This window comes from Ptiloglossa arizonensis, chromosome 3 (genome assembly GCF_051014685.1).
Source record: "Ptiloglossa arizonensis isolate GNS036 chromosome 3, iyPtiAriz1_principal, whole genome shotgun sequence".
In the NCBI taxonomy this organism is placed as follows: Eukaryota; Metazoa; Arthropoda; class Insecta; order Hymenoptera; family Colletidae; genus Ptiloglossa; species Ptiloglossa arizonensis.
Window position 1 is genome coordinate 30,013,895 of NC_135050.1, and position 24,489 is coordinate 30,038,383.

The window sequence follows — 24,489 nt, forward strand, 5'->3', positions numbered from 1 at the left end:
CAAACGGTCCAAGTTTGATGGATGAATGTATAGTAGAAAGGACACGACCTTCTTTCATTATTTCTTCGTTTCATTCGCTTTTAGGGAGACCAAAAGTGAGACGCGTGATCAGGAAATTATCAATTGTAAAGTGAAATTCTTTGAAACTAAATTTTATGGTTTTTCAAAGGATTTATTAACCATAAGATTCGAACAATTCGCACGATTTAGACAAACGCGTCCATCGATCGTACCCTTTTGAACCCTACAAAGTGTATGGTATCTACAAAGGATATAGGGATATGCTGACGTTTATTCATTCCTTTATTTTTTGGGTTCATTGATTGTAATTTTTAACCTACAGTAAATAAAACCTATTGTTGATTGTAAGGTAGAAGGCACTTGCTTAGGAACGTCCATTGAAAAGTTTTGCTGTTTCCGCGTCTCAACGCTTCTCTTTGTTTCTTTACCTTTGGGGTATCAGAACTTGGACTATTTTTTTTGCACTCAAGGCAACTCTTTACTGTTGTCATCGGTATTGGTCGACCCCTCAACCTCCTATCGTGCACGAGTTCCAAACATTGGAACCCTAGGAAAAAGATGTGGCTCGAGACTCAAGACATTGGGTAATAGATATTGGCAATGTTATAAGCAATTGACTTATAGATCAATAAGAAATTCTTTCAAAGAATAAAAGTCTAATTTTGAAGAAGTACTAAAGTTAATAGAAAAAAGTGCAAAATATGTTAAAAGTTTAATTGGAAGTTCTAATAAAAAAATTCAATTTCATTGCCTCGATTGAAGGACTTAGCGATCACTTTGCATACCATCTTTCGATGGACCTCATTCTTATCTATTCGTAACTTCCTCTTATTAAGGTAGTCTAATAATTGAAAACATGAAAATAATTAATACAATGCAATGTACCTGGTACAAGCACATGTTATTCGATGCAAATACAGAGTCCGATTCACTGGTGGGTCGTGTTAATAATACACTGATATACGATTCATTAATAGGATACGAAGAAAGTTTTTCTGAAAAATAATTATACCCCTTCTTATATTTTCTTATAACGTGGAATTTTTAGCAAACTAACTTTGATTAAGTACGCAAGATTCCTACATTAAGAGACTTATGCTCTTACTTTTGGTAATTGTAATTATCTATTCTATTTCATAAGAAATCAATCGATGAAAACTATATTCCTGTGAGAACGAAATATATAATAAAAATAAAGAAAAGATCTTTTCGCATTAACTGGACTGTCCAATGTCTCGAGTTAGTAATACAAATCCCTTGGTAATTGAAGAAAGCTCGTGTCATCGATGCAATGTTAAAATCAAGTAAACTAGCGATTAAATAGTATTAGAGGTTTATAGAAAAAAGTATTAGAAACATATAATATCTCGTACTAGTTTTGTAGTAGTATTGTTTCAGGCTGATTAAATATCCGATGTATAAATTTTGGGATTTGTAAACATTTATTGCATGACATTATTTTATGGCTTATCAATAGGATGAAGTAACGATTGTTATTACGGTTTATCGATAGAATGAAGTAACGATTGTTATAAACGAGCTTACGAGCTACACGTTACATTGGAAATACAGTAGCTCCGTGATACAGTAACTCGCGATTAGTCGATCGAGAATAATCGTTACGATGTAAGCTACTTCAGTTCGCTCAGCCTAGCAATAATTATTACGTGCGATAACAATGAATCGTAACAACACGTGTTTCAACGCTTATTTTATCCGAACAGATCGATGGTGTTCTCAATTAAAAAATGGACATCGAAACAAACGATATGATTGTTCAAACTTTTACAATAATTATTTACATCGGAATGAATTCATGATCCGTGCCAAACTTCGTTTTTTATTTATCAAAAGTTACGAATAAAAAGAGCTTACCAATCATGAGATCATAATTCATGACTTTAGCGCAGTCGAGAATTTATGAATCGAGTTTGTTGTGCCACGATGATTTTCATTCGCCGTTTATGTTTGTTAGAAGGTAGCTCCTGGGGACGATGTGGAAATCACGAGAATTTCACAAAAATTGAATCAATCGTCGTTAATGAAACGACTACCCCTGTATTCTCGTCTGCACTATCAATCTTCTACGTTCAAATATTATGGAAAAACGTTCAACGAAGACGAGTACTTCTAACAATTCGATTGTTTTTAAATGTTTAGTTATCGACAGTCGAACATCGATTATATGTTAGGCGCCAAGCTGGCGAATCATCGATTCGATTGGTTGTACGCTGCGGTTGGTAATGAACAGACCAATCAGGAGCACGATGCATCCGCCATGTTTAGTGACTATCTACGATGTGAAACGTCCTTCATGTTTAAGCGACTTTTGAGCGCGCAACGTGCAAACATCTGTGCTAAAAAGAATTAAGATAATGCGATGAAATACTGTAATCGTGAGTGTTTCACCATAATACATTATTATTGTGTTTAGTTCTGTGATAAATGAACACGAAACATCTTTACGTGTAAATGTGCGATGTATTTCGAACAAATATTATCCAGCTTCGTCGAAGCGCGCGTCTTTCATGGCCGATCTCAAACAGAAAGACTCCTGACATTCGAAGCTGCAAACAATTTCTGAATTGTTTTCCACTGTTCAGGTATCTAAGAATAAGAAAATAAATCTTTCATAAAAACTCGGGTATTTTATAAGAAAGTACGTAAAAATTTAATTATTGAGCTCGCGTTCGTTCAAATTTACCTCTCGTACTTCTTATACAAGATTAATCATTGAACGTTGTCATTCGAAATTACTTTTTATTTGTTAATTTTGGAAAAAATATACGAGAAGAAATGTTTTTGCATTTGAAAAGGTCTACCTAATAAAAAAAAAGTTTCATTCTTATGCCTTTTACATTTAAAAATATTGATAGAAAAAATTTTATAATTTGAACATCGTTATTTACTGCAGATCGTTAAATTTTCTCTATGAATTAAGAATTGTCACACTTAACGAACAATGTATAATATTGTTTAAATATTTGAAACTAATTTTAATATCTTCAAAAACGTAAGGTATATAAAAAGTATGTTTTTCCAATACAACGTATCTCTTCTCGTATATTTTTCTTAAAGTCGTTAAATAAAAAGTAATTTCAGGCAATTGCCCTATATTTTTGGACATAAAGTAGTGTTAACATTCCGTGTTCGTGTGCAACAAGTAAATATTTCGCGAAAACTTTTATTCGACGAAAGATCGAAGGAACGTTCGTCAAATTTACGCGTACAGGAGATTACGATTCAAGATGGCGGAGGGATCGTGCGAAGAATAGTGGCGACATCTAAGGTACGTTGTATATACGTTCTACTCGATTATTTGAGTATTTTTCCTACTTGACAGTTTCGATCAGATTTCTTATTCGAAACGACGACGAATATCAAAGCTCACGAATAACGGCTTACATGCTAAGATCAATATCACCGGTTGTAAAGAGACGTGCATTCTCGTCGATAAATTCTAATCTTTTATCTTCATTCCCCTTCTTTTACTGTTTTTTTTTATAATTTTTTTTATTTTTTTTTTTTTTTTACAAGCGATTCGTATACAAGACGCTGTGGATCTCCAAGGAATCGTCGATTCGCTTCTCGATTACGTTACTACTATTTACAAAAAGACCCGATCGAATGGGAGAAACGTGTCCGTAGAAGAAGGAACGATACGGCGAAGATTTAATTAGAATATTCTTTGATGAACACAGGAATGCAAGTTTCCGTTTCTTGTTTTCTCCGTCGTGCGAATTCAATTACATCGATTAATCGCGGTCCTCCTCTCGTGTTCGGTACGCATTTTTCACGCTTTTCTTCGTATACGAACACGAGGATCACCGTGTTTAAGACGAACTAACTGGCCTGAATGTGCAATTCGTTATTGCTTTAATTTCTAACGTATGCTACACTTAAATGCTGTGATTCGGTAAAAATCCTACGACTAAAGATAATTTATTATGCGAGACGCGAAGTTCGAGCGAATTATTTCAGGAACTGTCTCGTTACTTTAGTGAATTATTGTTTAAAAAAAAAAACAACAACAAAAAAGAGAAGTTTAAATGCGTATAATAAGTGTTGGCAGTTTTGAAAATATTCAATACCATCACAATTGTCTCTTGTGACATCGACGTACCTAAAGGGCCAGTGACCGATACAAAAATTACATCATTACCATTTAATCACATCGTTTCAAATTTTTCCGACATTTGTTCGCGCAACACATCAAATAATGTCCCGATCCGTTATTTGAATGTATTTTGCAATGGTGCAGAGGTGATTTGTTCATTTCATTTTTGTTGCGTTTGAACGGTTGAGCAGAGACTAAAAATGTATCTCTCTTTTGTTTATTTTCACTAACATTGTCGATCCAGAGTCGAGCCGTTGATTCAGTGCCTGATGTCAGTTTCGTCGGTCGCTTGATTTTCGAGGGTGCAGGGTCTGAAAAATTCTTGACCTCTTTCGTGTAGCCATTTGTTCGCCACTGGAATAAAACGTGCACGTATAGAATGAATACGGTTCATAGTTCCATAGATTATTTCAATCGTTTTACGCACCCCATTTGGATCCAGTGAGCACAGGACAAGCCGCGTGTCTCGTCTTGAAGTCTCCTTCTCCGTTTGGCTTGAGGTTGTACCAGAATGCCGCGCTACCTTTCTTCGGCCACAACGAAATGTTGATGGCCGTGAAAACGGTACCACCGCCTTGTTCTACATCGCTCATCTAAAAGTATTCGAAAGTTAACTTTGAAATTGTTTCCTCTCGCAAAGGGAGATAGGTACCCGTTGCAACGTGTAAAACATTAAACGTAGAACACTCGGAATTTTTAAAAATATAAACGATAAAAGTTACATACAGTAATTCGTGCTATGTATTACGAATACTAATTTTCTCTCGCAAAAACTGTGGATGATAGGTTACTATAGGTATCCCATATGATGGTTACTTGTATCTCTAAAAAAAAACTCTAGTATCTACATTTAATGTTCTACACGTTCCAATAGACATTTTATATTCTAACCGTGCTGCAAAAGCACGTTAAGATTAATAGGTTGAGTCCTTCCCTTGTTAGATATATAATCGAACAACGATCTCGATCGTATTATCTTCTTCTATGCAGATCATACGTAAATTGGGGATACGAAGGAAACGTCTAGGAAATGATCGTTACTTGCAACTCGTTAAAAGATGAGTAATCGTATGGAAGTAGACCGATACCTATTGAAATAAGCCTATCCGTTAGATAAACGATAGTATACTTACGTAATACAGAACTGTAGCAATACGGTTGCCAGTTCCCAGACTTTTAAATGCGTTTGTTTCCTCTTTCTAAACACAAACGTTAAATTCGATCAGTTGTATTCGGTAATCGTTCAGCCGAATACACGATAGCGCATCGACGCAAAAATGTTGACTAACCCTCGCAAAATCAAAGTGTGGCTCGTAATGGCCGCCGATCCCGTAATTGACTACTTGTAACTCTTCGGCGGTATCGACAGTCATGCTCGTCATTTGTTCCACGCGCCTGCTTACCGCTTCTACGTGTTTGTGCTCGTGCTCGTGTAGCCATGCACTTTTACTGATTCTATAATTCGCTATCTCTAAGGCACCAGTTTTATAATTCTGCACCGTGGCGCGCTTGAACTGCAATATCAAACAACACGAATCTCTCAGTCTAGTTTACACGCGTAAAAATCATTTCTGGAACGTCTTAAGGCCATTCGAAGGTCGTCCGAAATTTAAACAGTTCGTTACCCTGGGTTGCGCCATTCTTTTGATAGTCTCGATTTCCTCGTCGTATATCACGTCGTGATAAATGACTATCCTTGGGTCCAGATAGGCTTCTTCCTCCTTGAACGGCGCGATTTTTAGAAACGGGATACCACGATCTACATAGCGGCACTTCAGTTTCTTTTGTATCTCCCGCGGAATCGAAACCTCGCCACGGCAAAGCATCTCGTATCGTTCTCTTTCCGTCAGCTCGTCCCAGGGTTTCGCTTTTTCCTCGTTAACGGTGAAGTGCTGAACAGTACGAGAAAGAAATGGGTCAATTGTGTACGTACAAGATCGAGTATCGTTAAAACGTTATGCTCGATAAGTAGTCGGTAAGCGTTCCTGAATGCTCCGAAGGGTGAAACAGGATTTCCCGAGAAAAGATCAAAGGACAATGATCGAATCGTTCTTGACCTCTGATCCTATCGGGACAGGGTTTCCGGCATCGCTCCGTTCCTGTTTCGAGCGAACCGATGCTTACGATTTTGTCACTCGAAACCGGAAATTACCATACACGCGTAATCAAGTGGAACGTCGAAAAGATTTTGTACTCGAAAATCTACGAGAGGTTTCAAGTTTCCAAAGAGCAACGTCCCCACCAGTGACGCCAAGGACTACGATAAGCTACGAACAAAGGAAATGGAACAAAAGTCTGCTTCCGAATGTTGCAAAAAGTGAGCTCAAGATACGACAAACGATGTACTTTGCTCGCCTAGCAGAAAATAAAAGATCTCTCGACGCGTTGTCTAAAAATGTTGCGTCGTTTAACACGATCGTCTTACTTGTTCGGGTATCGCTGTGTCGTCCTGACCGTCCTCGCCGCGTTTCTTCTTCGACAGACTCGCCTTGCTCTGAATTTCCTTCTGGTAATAAGCTCGGTTTCCCAAAGCCCGCTCGTGAGTCGGTACCAGCTCCAAAAGCTCGTTCGTCATGCTTAAAGCTCGAGCTACGTTCCCTGTACAATGGAATAAATTTCATTAGCAAATCGAGTTACTCCGAGTCGGGCCACGAAAACGTTGTATTTACGCAACTTAATATTAAATTCCCACCGTCACGGGGAACAGTATTATTAACAAACGACTACTTCTGTAATTCTGGGATTTAAGGCCTCCCGGTCGAGTTAAACGTCAGTGGTTTGAATTTCGAAGATCCGGTAGAGCGATTCAAACGCGATGCATCGGGGAAAGTTTTAATGGAGCTTTAAACAAACCAACCGGCGAACTTCGTCGCCTGGCACGCAAAATTTCATGCCAATTAAATTCCAGCCGAGTTCTTTCAACCGTCTTTTCGTACAGACCGTTGATTTTACGAAACGAGTGTCTCGACACACGACACGATTTTGTTCGTTTAAACTTTCCTTGAAATTTGAAAATCCTTGAAACTTTTAATTTCTCGATAGTGACTTTGAGGATTGTACGGTAGGTAGGTATGAAATAATTGACGCAAAGCGAGTAAAAATCGAGCGAATAGTTCGGCGGACGGAAAGGATCTGGCTTCGTTCTTTATTATACGGGCGACCTCTGCTCACCGGTCCTTCGACCGCCGCCCTGCTGTCCTCGAAGTCGATTCTCACGATCGCCTTCTTTCGGACAACGGTAACTCGTTTAGTCAAGTGCAGGCCTCCGCCGACAACGATAAGCTAGTTCGCCTGTTTACGTTACACGGCGTCAAGTCCTCCGCGCGACTGTCGCGCGTCAAATTACGCTTTCGACGCATAGCTATACGTCGCCGAAACTATCCGGTGAGGTCCGCTACAGTGACGATTAAAGCTGCAGGTTTTATGTTCCGATCCACGAGGAAGGTAAATATTATAATCGAGACAAATTTCGAAAATGTTGTTTTTTTTCCGATATATGTTAGTTGTTCGTAAAAATGTTAAAAAGCGTTACAAATAAATCTTAACGGGAATTAAATTCTGCTTAAAAAAGTTACGTTTAATTCACTTTTAATTTGACGATTCAATTCTGTTTGTTTTTTACGTCGCGTGTTACTCGATTTATCGCTGTTTCGTTTGCTCCGGGACAAAAGGATTTCGAAATGTGCGCTGAAAAACGGAAAACAAAATGAAAAATGTGAGCAGTCTCGAAACTTTGTAACCACAGAGTAACCAGACGGAAGCGCGAGTAATTTAGCTCCTAATTTATAATGCGCGGATTTTACGAGGCTGTGGAATTTTTTCTCCAGCTTCTCGCTCGCAAATTCTTCTCCGTCTGGCAACTGAAAACCGCAAACAATTGTTATTTTAATTCACCCAGCGAATTACCTCGGCGCGGACCGTTGCAAAGCTAAATCGTTTGCAGAATTTGTCAAACGCTTTAGCCTCTTCCTTAAAACAAATATTTAAAGTCCCGCGCGGCATTCGCTGCTGTTATATTCGTTTAAAATCTTACTCGATAACTTTCCCGATATTTATTCCACACCTACCTCTAAAATTTACAAGTCCATTGTATTCGCCGTATAAAACTCATCGAGACAGTTTGCGTTACTTTTTCCATGCTTTTATCTTGCGAGATACCCGTTATCGTAGCACGTTAACCGTAAGACCGTGATATTTATCGTTCTCCTTGTTAATTTTACACTTAATATTTCAAACCGGTAAGAAGTAACACGGGCCAAAGTATATTCTTTCCCAGCAGCGAACAAGTTCAAAGTTGTCCGTATTAATCGAGATAGAAACCTTGCATGTACGTCGAGAACGCGAGGTACTCCAATATGTCCAGCTTCGAAGTCGTGGTCGCGTTCTGTTCTTCTTGAAGCCGATCCATGGCTTCCTGCATCCAGAGAACCGTATGGTAGTAATCACGGTTATGATAAGACTGCCGTCCCAGCTCGAAGCAATCGCCGGCTGTAAAACGCCAGGAAACGGATCACAAATTTAGATAAAAATCTTACGTTCGATAAGTCCTTCTAATTCCTCTCGCGGACACTTTTATCCATTTTCGATCGAAGCACCGCGATGCGCGAGACGGATCGAAAACGATAATACGAGCGTTCACGGCCGAAATCTTGATTAAAAACGATCTCGGAGAAGAATCGTTCCGATCCAGTTACATCCACGTCGCTGAGGGATCTATCGGTTCGTCGAACCAATTTTTACCGCAGCGAAGGAAAAATCTTGCAACGAAACGAAGCAAAAGGTAGGGAAAACCTTTTCGAAGAAGAATAACGGCCGGGCTGAAAAAGTCAAAGTCTTTGACGAGGTAAAAATGTAGGTCACATCGGGCAAGCGTTTACGCAGCATCGATTCGACGAATGAAACTTTGCTAATACCGTTGCAGCACTTTCGACGAGAGAAAATTGAGAATTTATTCCGAACTGTAGCAATCTACGATCACGTGCAATATAACGGCGCACTAAAAGTCTACAAGACCCATTAAACGGAGTTTCGTTCTCCCGGAATCTACGGAGCTTGACTGAATTTCAAAGTTGTTTTTCTCGAAAACAAAGCTCCGGACGAGGACAATTTATTCCACGATTTCGACTTATTTTTCCTCGAACAGTCACCCTGTTCTTGATTGTTCCGCGATTCTGAGCTCACTCTGTATAATTCATGACTCGATTATCATAATTACATTCGTAATAACAGACGGTGAGTTAGGATCAGGGGGACACGGGAGGCGTTGAAAATTTGAAAGTTAAAATTGAAAAACGCGAAAGAAAGCTTCCGCGTTCTCTTCGAACTGTATAGCCAGACTGAATCGAACGATCCCGCGGGACGCGAAGTTTTAGCCAAAGTTTAAAGGTTTTTCATCGCCTTATTATATATTCTAACTGGCTTCAAAGCACGGAACTTCCTTCCCTTTCTTTCTTTTTCGTTTCTTCTCGCCGCTGGCGCGGTTTCCACGAGAAACTTGGTTCGTTAATTAATTTCTTCGCATTTTTCGCAAACCACAAAGGTTTGCCCTCCCTCCTCGGGTCGCGTTTATCCGGAGAAAAACTCGTTCGACTCGCGAATCGTATTGCGAGCTCGTTTCGTTTCGATCGCGATGACAACGATTATTAGATCGGAAGAGGGCAAAGGATACGAGAGCACTTGACGCGATCCTCTTCGAATTCATTTCTGGTAGAACCTGAATGAATTTTCTGCCTCGAAAAAGAATTTTATAGATTTCCAATCGAGTCTCTGTCGCGTCGAGAAATCTCCAACACTGGCCTTCGGTATTTTAGAATTTTAGAAGTATTCAAACGGAGGCTAATAATACGCAAAGTAAATCGACCGATCGATGATACCGCGAGACCATTCCCACCGCGGTTTTACGAATCATTTTCGAGTCGTTTAAGATTCGTCGATTTCTCTTCAACCGTCTTCGAGTAACGTAACGGAAATGGCTGCTAGATGTAACCTCGACGTAAAAATCACTTTCTTGTTGCGGTAAAAAGCGAAAGCCCGGAGGTAATAAGAAGCAAGAAGTAGAGGGGGAGAAGGGGGGAAATGGTTGCTGCGTCGGAAGATGCGAAATGCTGCGACAGCATGAACCGCGGGGAGCAAAAATCAGAGGGGGCTGGTCGCACGGAAACGAGGACAGGATGCTGATAAAGGAAATCGCGTAAATTATTCATACCAAGGATCTTTAAGCGCAGGTAACATCGGGGGCCAATATTCCTGTCGATTCGCAACGTTTTGCCCCTTCCGTTAAACCCGCATAAATAATTCACGACGAAAAAGCAGCGCGGAGCGAAGCTTCCATCCCCGCTATTTTCACCCCCTTCTTTTTTTTTTCCTCCTTTGCTATTTTTTTTATTTCGCGAGCTAGACCAACGCGATAGCGGAATGCGGATGAACCGTAACGAACCGTTTCTTTTCGAACACTTTGCATTCCGTGTGTTTCCACTTTGCGATTCGTCGCGTGCACTATCTTCGAAAAAGGAGATTCCCGAGATTCCGTAAATACGGTCTTCGGACACGTGTCCGGACGCGTGACGTTCTGGATACGATCGATCGAAATAATTAATAGGTAGATTTATTCTTACGTCTAAATGCAGGGAGATGCGAAAATAGATGGTTGAACTTTCCGTATTGTGCTCGCCCCGAGGTTCGGAAAAGGTCGTATAAAAATGGGTCCGGATATTCTTGTGCTTAATCGTAACCTTACAAAGTTACTATTTAGTCGGAGGAAACGTTCGAAAGATCGTTTCGTCTTGCGTAGGGTGGTGGTTCGCGTAATATTCGACAATGGGTATCGCTAATTATCAATACGCGAGGAGATAATGGAGAATTTGTTATAGAAAATGGTCGAACTTTATCGAGTTGCCCGAAGAGTACAATGAATAGAATACAATGGGGCAAAGTTGAACGCAAACAGTGACGGAAGTAATGCCTGATCGCGAATCCGAATGCGTAATAAACTCTATCGATACCCGAGACGTTACCGTATACTTCTTAACGTCATGGAAAAGGACACAGAAGTTTCTTGTCTGGCGTTTGTTTAAAATAACGCGATGCCTGTCAGTATATTTTAGCGGAGCTACATTTTCCTTTTTTTTACGATCGAATTAAAGAAATAAATATGGAAACGTAAGCACGAGAAAAAGTATATACGAACCGCTTAACCCAGTGCTGTACTGAACTCCATTCAGTACGCCTCTGGCGACTTGTGCAGTTTCGAGTTTATAGGTGTCCTGAAGCCTCATCAGAGCGACGGCAGCGCCATTAAGGTCCTCGTCAGTTGGGAATTTGAGGTCACTGCGCGAACTGGTAATATTCGCGACGAAAGATTTGCCGACATCCTGGGTTATCAACTCCTCCACTCGCTTCCAGTCAGTGGTCAATCTTTTCACTAGCAGATAAGCGTTGATTGGATTCGACAGGTACTGCTGAATGTTTCTCGAGGCTTCCTCGTGTTCCCTCGTGTAATCCTCCACGTTTCTGAAACAACCAAACGTTTTACTTTGGTCACATTTTCACCACCGCTGTTTAAAATTTCTCCATTTCAGGACTCGGACCTGTTTCAATTTACGGGAAACGGTTTCTCGGCTTTTATTTTCTATCGTCGGGAAGAAAATTTCCCCGTCTCGGGGAACTCCGTTTCTTCCAGGACTCGGCGCGTAACGTCTTCCGTTAAGGCTTCGCGATAATGAGCCAAGGATTAGCGATGGAATCCAGTAGCTTGCAAATACGTTCGAAATTTAATCGTCTAGATTCGAACCCTTGTAACGATTATGTACTTAATTACATAGTCCTACACCGTTACAAGTACGGTCTAGTGCTTTTCAAAGTCTAGAGCTTCCCAAATATAGCGGTATATAATTTATTAATTGTTTCTGGTTCTAAATAGTTATAAATTTATCTCGAAGTTTAAAATAGGGTCGATGTGTGTAGTTTCTCTGCATTATTTTTGTATTATTACAAAAACCTCTTTATCCAAAACGAAAACTCTAACCACGATCGGATTCTATGGACATTTCTGAAGAAGAAATTGCCCGACAGAAGGGTCCGAACGACTTACGTTTCGATTCAATGGGAAATCAACCTTGTGTAAACCATAGTTGCCTTTTTTTTTAATTTCAGGATTCTTCGTATACTTCTGTAGACACCAATCACCAAACTATGATGTACTTGTTAATCAATTTCAATCAACAGAAATTTCTTTAACGTAATACTCTAAATTCGCAGCCAATTAGCTCGGTACTACCCGCGACGAAGAATTATCGTTCATCGCGAGTAATACCGATTACCAGGTCTCACCGCGTGGAGGTTGCTGCGAGCGGAGACCCGGAGAGAGATAGATCGAATCAAAGTTCCATCGATCTCCCTCGACATACATTACAAACGAAATTACTACACCGAGAAGATGGAAGGAATCAAAGTTCCTTCGATCTCCTCGTTTAGTGCTGCCGAGCAATTACATTATGGACAAAAATTAGGCAAAATTAGGAAGGACGCGACGCGAACCGTGGAGCCGGTCCTACTAGGTCGATCCCGTTTCCCCTCGGTGGGTCCGATTCGAGAGAAAACGAACGACGCCTCCACTCCCCTAGAGAAGTGCCCCGTTTCTCATCTTTACGACGAGAGGGTCTTATTTTGGAGGCTTTCGCAGGGACCAGCAAAAATGCCTGCTCCTGTGCTCGCAACATGCCCTCTCTGGAAGCGGACGCACCGGAAGAGACGCAGATCGACCGTTCGGACCAGCTACACGGCCGGTCACTTGCTTATGCAACAAGCAGAGGTGGCCGGACTGAGAAACGAGGAAGCGAGCAAAATAAGCTAAAGATTGGATAATTGCTCGGCAGAGCACAGGTATTCGTACATGGTGGCCTTAAAACTAAATTAGTCTTAAAAAAAGTTCTGCCAAGGAATTACATCGTCGAACAAAACGAGGCAAAAGTGGGAAAGACGCGACGCGAACCGTGGAGTCGGTCCTACTAGGTCTATCCCGTTTCCCCTTAGTGGGCCCGATTCAAGAGGAAATGCGCGACGCCTCCAGTCCTCTAGAGGAGGAGTGCCCCATTTCTCCCAACTCCGCAGTCGGGAGCACACGCGAAGCGTGGACCCGACTCACGGAGGATTACAAAGAGAGGGTCTTATCCTGGAGGCTTCCGCAGGGACCGGCATGGATACCTGCCCCTGTGTCCGCTTCATGTTCTCTCTGGAAGCGGACGCACCAGAAGAGACGACGATAGACCGTTCGGACCAGCTACACGGCCGGTCACTTGCTTATGCAACAAGCAGTGGTGACCGGGCTGAGAAACGGGGTAGCGAGAAAAAATAAGCTAAAGATTCCATAATTGCTCGGCAGATCACATATATTCGTACACGGTGGCCTTAAAACTATCTTAGTCCAAACTTAAAATTAAAGATCCGGCAATAGATGCGACGAAGGAATCCTCTTCTGTCTTCGTTTTCCGATGTACTTGGCTAAGGTGGTCAAATTAAATTTACAATACATATTAAACAAATCAAGACACGATCAGAAAATGAATACAGTATATGTGTAACGAAGAAAATAAACATGGAAAAACAAGCAGAAATTAAAATTGGTGAGTAAATACAGGTGTATAAGAAAACATAAATTAAAAGAAAAAATCTGAAAAAAAAAAAAAAAAATTGGAGAGTGGTCGCCAGTACCGGTTGCCGATAGGGTAACCGGTGTCCTTGGCTATCCGCGGAGGGTCCAGTACCTATAATCGAGACCTCCGTCCACCTCGGAGGCTCCTGCTGAAAAGAAATTTTTGGTAACCGGGAGGGGCTATATATACCCCAAGCAAGGTGACTTACCGATACCTCGATTGTCTTTGTTCGTTCTAACCGAATGTTTCAAAAATTCGATGGCTTTTAAGCCATTATTTATACTAGGACATTCTTAATAATTGTTTAAACTGTGATTTCACGACGGTTCTTAATAATTTCGATAAATCAACATCAAGATATCGCGAAATCCGTGAAGGAGGACCGTTTCAGTGAATGTTTCTTCCTCTCGTGATTGTTATTAACAATCACGTATGTTCCCAATCTTAATCGAATAATGTGTATCTTATTTATGCATTACAAATGATTAAGTGACTTATAGAAATTGATTTTGTTCGAGATTCGAAGTAAAAACTTGTTTCGTAAAGATCAAAAGCATGGAAAGTAATAATTGTCTATTTACTACATTAATTTAACATTTGTTTAATTCTTATAATTTATACAATATGCATAGAAGTTGTATTTTTTATTTAAACGCACCGAAATTCAATTAATCACTTTTCTAGATAGATAAATCATCGTGATAAACACTTGTGAATCGATAATCGATATGTGTAGCCTTGACAATGTCGGTTGGAGCTCAATTAAAAATTCCGTGGTGAACGAAAAATACTTCAACGAAATGATATTTTAAGCTATTATTTATACCAGAACAAGATTAATAATTGTTTAGACTATGGTCCTACGACAGTTGTTAATAATTATGATAAATAAACATCAAGGTATTGCGAAATCCGCGGAGGCATACGGTTTCAGTGAATGTTTGTTCATTTCCACTATTGTTCTTAACATTTTTGTATGTTCCGGATATTAATGTTGAAATGTGAATCTTATCTATGGATTATAAACTATTAATCAGTTTACAAAAATTAATTTCGATCGAAAATCGACAATCTAATCAGTAGTAATCTTTTACATCGAATATGAATCAAAATTAATTTTCATAGGCAAATCAATCATTTATAATGCATAAATAAGACCCATATTGTAACGTTTATATTACGAACATACATAAATGTTAAGAACAATAGTGGAAATGAACAAACATTCACTGAAACCGTATGCCTCCGCGGATTTCGCAATACCTTGATGTTTATTTATCATAATTATTAACAACTGTCGTAGGACCATAGTCTAAACAATTATTAATCTTGTTCTGGTATAAATAATAGCTTAAAATATCATTTCGTTGAAGTATTTTTCGTTCACCACGGAATTTTTAATTGAGCTCCAACCGACATTGTCAAGGCTACACATATCGATTATCGATTCACAAGTGTTTATCACGATGATTTATCTATCTAGAAAAGTGATTAATTGAATTTCGGTGCGTTTAAATAAAAAATACAACTTCTATGCATATTGTATAAATTATAAGAATTAAACAAATGTTAAATTAATGTAGTAAATAGACAATTATTACTTTCCATGCTTTTGATCTTTACGAAACAAGTTTTTACTTCGAATCTCGAACAAAATCAATTTCTATAAGTCACTTAATCATTTGTAATGCATAAATAAGATACACATTATTCGATTAAGATTGGGAACATACGTGATTGTTAATAACAATCACGAGAGGAAGAAACATTCACTGAAACGGTCCTCCTTCACGGATTTCGCGATATCTTGATGTTGATTTATCGAAATTATTAAGAACCGTCGTGAAATCACAGTTTAAACAATTATTAAGAATGTCCTAGTATAAATAATGGCTTAAAAGCCATCGAATTTTTGAAACATTCGGTTAGAACGAACAAAGACAATCGAGGTATCGGTAAGTCACCTTGCTTGGGGTATATATAGCCCCTCCCGGTTACCAAAAATTTCTTTTCAGCAGGAGCCTCCGAGGTGGACGGAGGTCTCGATTATAGGTACTGGACCCTCCGCGGATAGCCAAGGACACCGGTTACCCTATCGGCAACCGGTACTGGCGACCACTCTCCAATTTTTTTTTTTTTTTTCAGATTTTTTCTTTTAATTTATGTTTTCTTATACACCTGTATTTACTCACCAATTTTAATTTCTGCTTGTTTTTCCATGTTTATTTTCTTCGTTACACATATACTGTATTCATTTTCTGATCGTGTCTTGATTTGTTTAATATGTATTGTAAATTTAATTTGACCACCTTAGCCAAGTACATCGGAAAACGAAGACAGAAGAGGATTCCTTCGTCGCATCTATTGCCGGATCTTTAATTTTAAGTTTGGACTAAGATAGTTTTAAGGCCACCGTGTACGAATATATGTGATCTGCCGAGCAATTATGGAATCTTTAGCTTATTTTTTCTCGCTACCCCGTTTCTCAGCCCGGTCACCACTGCTTGTTGCATAAGCAAGTGACCGGCCGTGTAGCTGGTCCGAACGGTCTATCGTCGTCTCTTCTGGTGCGTCCGCTTCCAGAGAGAACATGAAGCGGACACAGGGGCAGGTATCCATGCCGGTCCCTGCGGAAGCCTCCAGGATAAGACCCTCTCTTTGTAATCCTCCGTGAGTCGGGTCCACGCTTCGCGTGTGCTCCCGACTGCGGAGTTGGGAGAAATGGGGCACTCCTCCTCTAGAGGACTGGAGGCGTCGCGCATTTCCTCTTGAATCGGGCCCACTAAGGGGAAACGGGATAGACCTAGTAGGACCGACTCCACGGTTCGCGTCGCGTCTTTCCCACTTTTGCCTCGTTTTGTTCGACGATGTAATTCCTTGGCAGAACTTTTTTTAAGACTAATTTAGTTTTAAGGCCACCATGTACGAATACCTGTGCTCTGCCGAGCAATTATCCAATCTTTAGCTTATTTTGCTCGCTTCCTCGTTTCTCAGTTCGGCCACCTCTGCTTGTTGCATAAGCAAGTGACCGGCCGTGTAGCTGGTCCGAACGGTCGATCTGCGTCTCTTCCGGTGCGTCCGCTTCCAGAGAGGGCATGTTGCGAGCACAGGAGCAGGCATTTTTGCTGGTCCCTGCGAAAGCCTCCAAAATAAGACCCTCTCGTCGTAAAGATGAGAAACGGGGCACTCCTCTAGGGGAGTGGAGGCGTCGTTCGTTTTCTCTCGAATCGGACCCACCGAGGGGAAACGGGATCGACCTAGTAGGACCGGCTCCACGGTTCGCGTCGCGTCCTTCCTAATTTTGCCTAATTTTTGTCCATAATGTAATTGCTCGGCAGCACTAAACGAGGAGATCGAAGGAACTTTGGTTCCTTCCATCTTCTCGGTGTAGTAATTTCGTTTGTAATGTATGTCGAGGGAGATCGATGGAACTTTGATTCGATCTATCTCTCTCCGGGTCTCCGCTCGCAGCAACCTCCACGCGGTGAGACCTGGTAATCGGTATTACTCGCGATGAACGATAATTCTTCGTCGCGGGTAGTACCGAGCTAATTGGCTGCGAATTTAGAGTATTACGTTAAAGAAATTTCTGTTGATTGAAATTGATTAACAAGTACATCATAGTTTGGTGATTGGTGTCTACAGAAGTATACGAAGAATCCTGAAATTAAAAAAAAAGGCAACTATGGTTTACACAAGGTTGATTTCCCATTGAATCGAAACGTAAGTCGTTCGGACCCTTCTGTCGGGCAATTTCTTCTTCAGAAATGTCCATAGAATCCGATCGCGGTTAGAGTTTTCGTTTTGGATAAAGAGGTTTTTGTAAAAATACAGAAATAATGCAGAGGAACTACACATCGACGCTCTTTTAAACTTTGACGCTCTTTTAAAACGTAAAACAATTAATAAATTATATGCCGCTACATTTGAGCTCTCCTCTATTTTTGGAGACCGATTAGAACTTTCTAACTTTTTTACTTTGCACATAATACTTCAGTCTTGTAAAAAATTCTTGATTTTTACAAAAGCTCGTGTTTCTCAAAAACTGGGGGTGATAAAGCGATTCGACTGCCGGATTCTTGTCCGGAGAGTGTAGCTCTAGAAGTATCGGCAACTGGTTATTGAAAGGCAAAAATCGTGTCGGACGGTGTTATCAATATGCAAATCACGGATAAAGAGAAATTTTATCGAAACTCGAAACATTATCGTACAACGAACGAAACATTATTTCTTACGAGCGGTGTTCGAATTCGTTGATCGAACGAGTACGGTAACATAATTGCCTCGAATTTGCAAGTACACATTGAAAGCGATCCTATTTCTGCTGATCACTTAACCAGCGATTGACTTAATTGATGAGCGCAATTGCGCGAACGAAGAGACGCTGATTCATATTCACTTCCGGTAATTACCTTTTAATAAATTTTGAAAATTCCACCCACGCGGAAACTAGTCCGTCGAAACGTGGTCCGGGATGTTTTTTAATTTAATCTTTCGCTCGGTGCGGAAACGGGGGTTGCTAGATCCCCTCCTCCCTTCCCTCGTCCCCTTTCGCTGTAATTTAGCAGATGTTTTCCGCGATTCGAGAACAGCCCCCGTTGTCATTTTTCCGCGGTACTTTAGACAACGACCGTTTTATTTCGCGCCATTTCCTCGCGCGTTTACGTATTTACGTAGTTATTCCGGGACGCAAGCACCAGAATGACGCGAAACATTTCGCGTTCTTTAATTGGTTTCGTAATTTACGAACGTCGAAGATTCCATCCGCGACGAAGCGTTCCAACGTTTGAGCACCGATGCGTCGCATTCTAATTAACCGACAGGTTTTGGATTGAGAAATATAGAGCGTGGTTTTAAAGCAACGAGACTCAACGCGAGCCGAGAAACCGAGAGTGTCTCCATTCTTCGCGTAAACACATCTGCCCGAGAAATTGCGACAATTACCGAAGTTCAACGCGAATCGCGTCCCGTGGAGCTCCGAATTGGTGTATTTTGCAAGATCGTGTTGCACCAATCTGTCTCAATTTAGCGTCAGAGGCCTTCAAGCGGAGCGAGGTTACGACGTTGCATCTTGCGCGAAATCGGGAACCCTAAAAGAGATCGTTGCGTTCGATCTCTTTCGTATTTTCTTGATTCGATTTCGATTCGCGCATCGAACGCGCGATCGATAGTTCGATGAAACGCCTAATTTCGAAAGCGCGGTAGATTCGTTTCGACGAGCGATTCTCCGCTTATTTCGAGGGACGAGAAATTGTCCGTTCGATCGTTTTCTGGCATCCCTATCGACGTCGACGGTGCTAATATCTTACCGTATCCGATCGCTGTAAAACTTTCGTCGAGCAAACAATTTCGTTGATCGACAACACCAACTCGAGCGGCGTAGCTACCGAGGTGCCGAAGTAAACATAAAACGTCTCGATATACGTACACGGAAAGTTTGATTGCGCCAGCATGTCTGAAAGACGATCCGATCGAGGAACCCGGCGAGGTTCCAAAATAAGAAAAGGAAGAGGAAAGTTGTTGCTTTCGGGAATTACAACGCGCGAACTTTCCAGCGGTCAGGAGCCGAAAGTTGAGCCGGCCGAACAGCACCGTTCGACGTCTCTCCGAGCCGAATGCGAGGCATTGTTAAGAAGACAGACTTCTCGCTTCTCCCGTAATTTAACTTGGAAACTTTCCTCGGGAAGCTTCCACGAAAGCGATAACTTTCCTCTTCGATCGTGGTTCGCGAAAGTTTGCTGGAAAAAAGATTTCATCGTTCTCGTTCGATCGATATTCCGATCGGCCAGTTTCCACGCGCGTTTCGCGTAAATCGCGGGAAGGCGCGATCGTTCGAACGTGCTCGATGATCTTCTCGCGTTGCGGAGGCTGATTGGAATCGAACGGTGTTCGAACTCGCGCACTTTCCTCCTTTGTACGCATTGTCCTGGGATTCCTGGGAATTAGCCGGGAACGATCTACGATTGAAGCAACCGTGGTTTACGAACGACGCACGCTCGGCCAGGAATTCCAGTTTCAGGATGTTTCGCGGATAATAAAAGTCGAAGTCGAGGCGAGGCGAGGCGAGGCGAGGCGAGGCGAGGCGGGGCGAGGCGGGGCGGGTCGAGGCGTGGCGATGCGACGCGTCTGGGGTCTTCGATGGCCCTGGTCCGCTTAATTTTCAACGCACAGCAACGGTAACGTTCCTCCTCGGTGTCGTTGAAACGATTTAGCAATCCCAAGGCTTCCCGGCGTTCCATTTTCTCTCCAATTGCGATCGCGTTTTCCGACAAAGACCGATGATCCTCGCTGCACGACCACCGGCCCTGCCTTCGTTTCCGGGCTTTAAAGAGAAACACAAAGGACTCGGCAAGATGACGAGGGAATTATTCAGTTCTGTTCTCCATTTTGCCGGGCAGTGCGCAATAGGCAATAACTGCCCGACGTAGATAACGACCAGCGGAATCCCAAGCCCGGTCCTTCCCACCCCCAGAAGGGACAGAGATAATTCGCGAAGATCGTTCCAGCGCGTGGAAAACCCAGCGGGGATACCGGCTATCCCTTCCCGACGTAATAATACGTCGCCCGACGGGAGAGGCGCGTGGCTCGCATGCAGATTCACCCGGGTCTCGATTAATTCCCGTACGATTCCTTTCGACCCTCTTTTTGCCGCTCGGCCGTAGATTCGAATTCTTGCGCGTCCAAACGTTTTTGCTTCACCCTCCGCCGGCTCTCCCCGCCGCTCGGACGTCTGGAAAATTCATTTCCGATGGTAATTTCTATCGAGACGCGGTTCAACCGTGCGTTCACCTCCTCGCGTTTCGGAACCTTCGGTTACTTCTTTTTCTCTCGCGTAAGGTGTTTATTCCTATCTCGGGGACCCGGCGTAGAGGTAGGGGTAGGGGGAGATTCGGTTAATTTTCTATCGAGAAACGGTTTCGAGCGTTATCGGTCCATCCTGGGGGAAATTTCTCGACACACGCGTCGAAGAGTCACGCAGATCCCCGCGGGTTCTCTGGTCGCGAATATTTGGGGCAACGGTGTCGAGGAACGGAATCGGAATTCCGCAAGATTAAGACCGACTCGAGGAGAGATCAGGGAACGGTGCAAGGCCAAGGGAGCCAAAGGAGAAAGAAACCGGAACAAGGAAAGATAGCGGGAAGAGCCGGATGGACGATAGGGTAGGACAATTTCATTTCGAGAGTAGCAACGTATTCCCGGATCGGAGATCCCCCAGCGATGGAGCGGTTCCGCGCGCGCGGTCTCTTTCGACTCTGGTTTTATCCGGTCGTTCAACTTCGAGATCGAGAACGATGAAAGGACGCGGAAGGGCCATTCGCGTGATCGGTTCGGCCGCGATAACGAGGGGAACGCTCTTCGCGAATGCGATCGAAATGGAAACTCGACCGAAACGCTGTGCTCTAGCGAGACTTTGATTCGACGTAATTCGTACGCGAGACGATGCACCGTCCTCGACGGAGATACCACCGATCGGTCAAAACGCTACGATCTATCCAACGTGCGCGTTATCTTGCGTCGAAATACGGCTCATTACCGTATTACCGGTACGGAGAGATCGATCGATCCACCACTCCGCGGACACGCGTCCCTTCGAGGGTCGAAACCCTCTCCTACCGAGCAGGGGATTCCCAGGAGTTTTCTTTCGACGCTGGACGCTTCGACTCTGGTCGGACTCTTCGGGGGAATTTCGACCGTGGACAATTTCGAGCAAGACGGACCGTACCGAGTAAACGCGAATTTAAATTTCCGTAGTTTGTATCGCGTCTCGGTGAAAATACCGCCTGGTTCGGATTATTTTGAATCGTTCGTTGTTCGAGTCGCGCAAAGAGAAACAGTCCGAACGAGAACGCGTTCGTGTTCATTTTAATCGCGCATACCTCGTCGATCCGTATCGTTGATTCGTTTGTTGGTACAAAATTAAATAAAATTCGTAGTCGGTCGTGGTCACGCGAGTCGTCGGATCGTTCGCGCGGAACAAACGAGAACAGTGGCGCGGACGTCTCCGTTGGCTCGAACGATTCGCGGTGGAATCGGTTGCACGCGAGCTCGAAACACAGCACTTCGGAACACGGAGATGCACGGCCGGCTCTCGATGTGTCTGCGAGCCCACTTTGGTCGATACGGGCTATCCCAGGGGGGATAAATTTCTGTTTAAGTACATCTGCTTGCCAACGCTTCGCGCCTCGCCTCGTGATCCGTTCCGCGGACAATAACGTTCCATTTTACCCGGGAGTGGAAGGGAGCTGGACTTTCGTCGCGACGATTCTTGCCGGAAATTGTCGAGAAAGGAAGCACGGGAGTGACGCGCCCGACGAGAAAAATATGAACGATTGCGACGACACCGCGCAACGGATGGTTACGTCGCGCATTGCATTTACAGAATCTCGCTCGAATGGAGCGCGTCCAAAGGAATCTATAGGGCGCGACGTGGTAATAGAATTTTCAACAATGTTTCCCTTCTCCTTTCTTTGTCGACGGTTGCAACGCTCGACGCTTTCGCGGTGTCGGAATTTTCCGTTTCCACTCGAACCTGCTCGGAGAGCGGACCCAGGACAAGGTGTCTTTTGTTCCGCGCGCGAACCTACCTGCCTCAGGACGAACGTTTTCGCGCCGAGCTCTCGTTGGGTTTTCCGCGGGCACGAGCGATTCTTTGCCAGGCTCGCAACGGCCCGAGACGCGATAATAAATCCGTGCGAGTTTTTTGTAACGTTGACACGGTGCAGGACACCTGGTTCGGGAAAAGAACTCGCCGGATCGAGGAAGTTTGAGCGAACGCGACTAGATTCACGGAGCGAGAGAGGTACGGGATTAGAACCAAAGGGAACGAACGCGTGCAAGAATGTAGGGTGCGAGAGAAGCGTGTTCGAGGGCAGTTGCAAAGACGCGTGCGAAGAAGAGGGAGCGGTTGCAAAGAAAGCGGTAACGACGCGTGCCGAAGCCACCGAGACGATCGATTCGGTTTCGTATAGAAATTCTTCGTCCGTGTTCCCGATCCCCTGATAAATACGTCTATTTTCGTTACGCGAAGAAGAACCGATTTTGATACCGCGTTCCACCGTAACGAACCATCTCGCACTTTGCGCACGGATTCGTTCGCAGCCGGTTCCAATTTCCCCTTGGTAATCCGTGCTGTTGTTTATACAGTTATAATTTCCTTTTGAAAGTTTGATCGAAAATCTGGTGTAAAATCTGCATAGGGGTTTCGATAGACGCGAGCGTTCAAATTATTTAGAAGTTTCGCCGAAAGCGTACAGAGCACGGATAAATATCCCACGACCTCTCTCCTCTTTGGTCCTCGATAACTGGGTCGAACTCGCCGCGATAATTTCTCCGCTGTATCGACCGGTGAAACGTACACCGATACGAGGTATCGAAAATCGCAACGGAACGCGGGTATCGTGGTATCGAGTGCGCGCGCGATCGAGGACCACTCGATCAACGAGCTCGTTCGTTGTTCCTCGTTTCTACTTGCGTTACCGATCCTGATCATCGACGGTGGTACGATTTCGTCCGTTTCGATCTGTTCCGACCGGTTGGAAGACGGTCGGTTCGACGGTGGACGATACACCGTACAGCGATCGGTTTTTCGAACACCGACGCGAGTAGAAATATCCAGTAACGAACAGACGCGTCGTTCGAGTCGCGCAGGACCGCGCGCGTACCTCGTGAATATTCAGATTCGATTTTTGCGAAAACCAAAAAAATGTCGTTCTACGTTTTCGATTTACTTTTACGCTGCCGGAATCGCGTTTGCTTCTCGTCGATTCCCATCGGTTGAAAACGTCGTCTCCCTTATCCGGAGCGAACGAAAACCGATCCGAAAATCGTTAACGACGAATCGAAAGAAACCGACCTAGGTACGTTGCAACCCGGCAGGGAACGATATTCGTAGGAAGGTTCGATCCGACGAGCGCCGCGCGCACTTACGCTTCGGCTCGCTCTCGTATCCCTCGTGCCGGCCCCGAGCACCCTAAATACCGATCCTCGAATAACGTTTCTCTTATCGGGTTTCGAGGACCGCAACGATATCGCTCGATAATCGACTCTCGCGAGTTTCCAATCCCGCGAATCCGATAAACCTTTTACTTGAACGCGAGCGGCCGATCGGTGATTCGTCGGGTAAGTTACGCGATGAAAAATGGATCCGTGATTCGTCTCCGGGCGGAGGACGAGCCCGCGTTGCTCGGCAACCAATTAGTCGTCGATGCCGCGGAAAGTTGGCCATTAGTCGATTTCAGTTGGCGAGCAGTCGCGGTCCGGTAGCGCGCCATTGAAATTCCCGTGCGAAATTTTCAATCGCCTCGGGTCGCATCAAGACTCGATGAATAATTCCGAGAGTTCCACGGGCGATGCAAATCGACCGCGTCGAACGTTAAAATTCCTCCGGTTAGCAGCGTGTCGCGGCGAGGGCTAATTCGTCCATCTTAAAGATAATATTTCGGATAGCTCGCGGCCCGGTCAGCCGTGCGAGAACAAGCGGATTAGACGTCGCGGGGGATGGGTCTGCGAAGCGACCGAGAGAAAAGTGGAGACGAAGCCGGAGGGGTCGGGTAGGGTCGGGCCGGGCCGAGCTTAACGGCGGTTACAATTCTAATTAAGATAGTAAGCCGTCAGCCGGTTTCCTTTCGGTGGGGTAACGGGGAAAGCCGTGGGAAAGTCCGCGAAAAGCGCAGGATACCGAACGACGTCGGCTCGGGCCCG

At 43.5% G+C, this 24,489-nt stretch overlaps 1 protein-coding gene and 1 long non-coding RNA gene across 13 annotated transcripts in view; both read right to left on the reverse strand.

Annotated features, from left to right (window-relative positions):
• Window positions 1–364: 364 nt before the first annotated feature.
• Window positions 365–1,982, reverse strand: LOC143144860 (uncharacterized). The gene is made up of 3 exons (XR_012991545.1): window positions 1,897–1,982; window positions 907–1,016; window positions 365–568 (listed from the first exon to the last, which is right to left on the reverse strand). It is a non-coding gene; the product is annotated as an uncharacterized LOC143144860 (long non-coding RNA).
• The window catches only part of Ph4alphaefb (prolyl 4-hydroxylase subunit alpha-1), a 243,083-nt gene continuing 220,034 nt past the window's right edge, over window positions 1,441–24,489 (reverse strand). For 9 of the 12 annotated variants that reach the window (XM_076307698.1, XM_076307706.1, XM_076307705.1 and 6 more), the window contains 9 exons: window positions 11,325–11,647; window positions 8,459–8,626; window positions 6,564–6,736; window positions 5,764–6,030; window positions 5,428–5,652; window positions 5,272–5,337; window positions 4,566–4,731; window positions 4,370–4,492; window positions 1,441–2,628 (listed from right to left, as the gene is read on the reverse strand). In XM_076307698.1, coding sequence (XP_076163813.1) covers window positions 4,398–4,492; window positions 4,566–4,731; window positions 5,272–5,337; window positions 5,428–5,652; window positions 5,764–6,030; window positions 6,564–6,736; window positions 8,459–8,626; window positions 11,325–11,647 — 1,483 coding nt within the window. In that variant the 3' untranslated portion in view covers window positions 1,441–2,628; window positions 4,370–4,397. The remainder of the gene's footprint in view (window positions 2,629–4,369; window positions 4,493–4,565; window positions 4,732–5,271; window positions 5,338–5,427; window positions 5,653–5,763; window positions 6,031–6,563; window positions 6,737–8,458; window positions 8,627–11,324; window positions 11,648–24,489) is intronic. The other 3 variants (XR_012991544.1, XR_012991543.1, XM_076307699.1) reach the window with 3 other exon arrangements.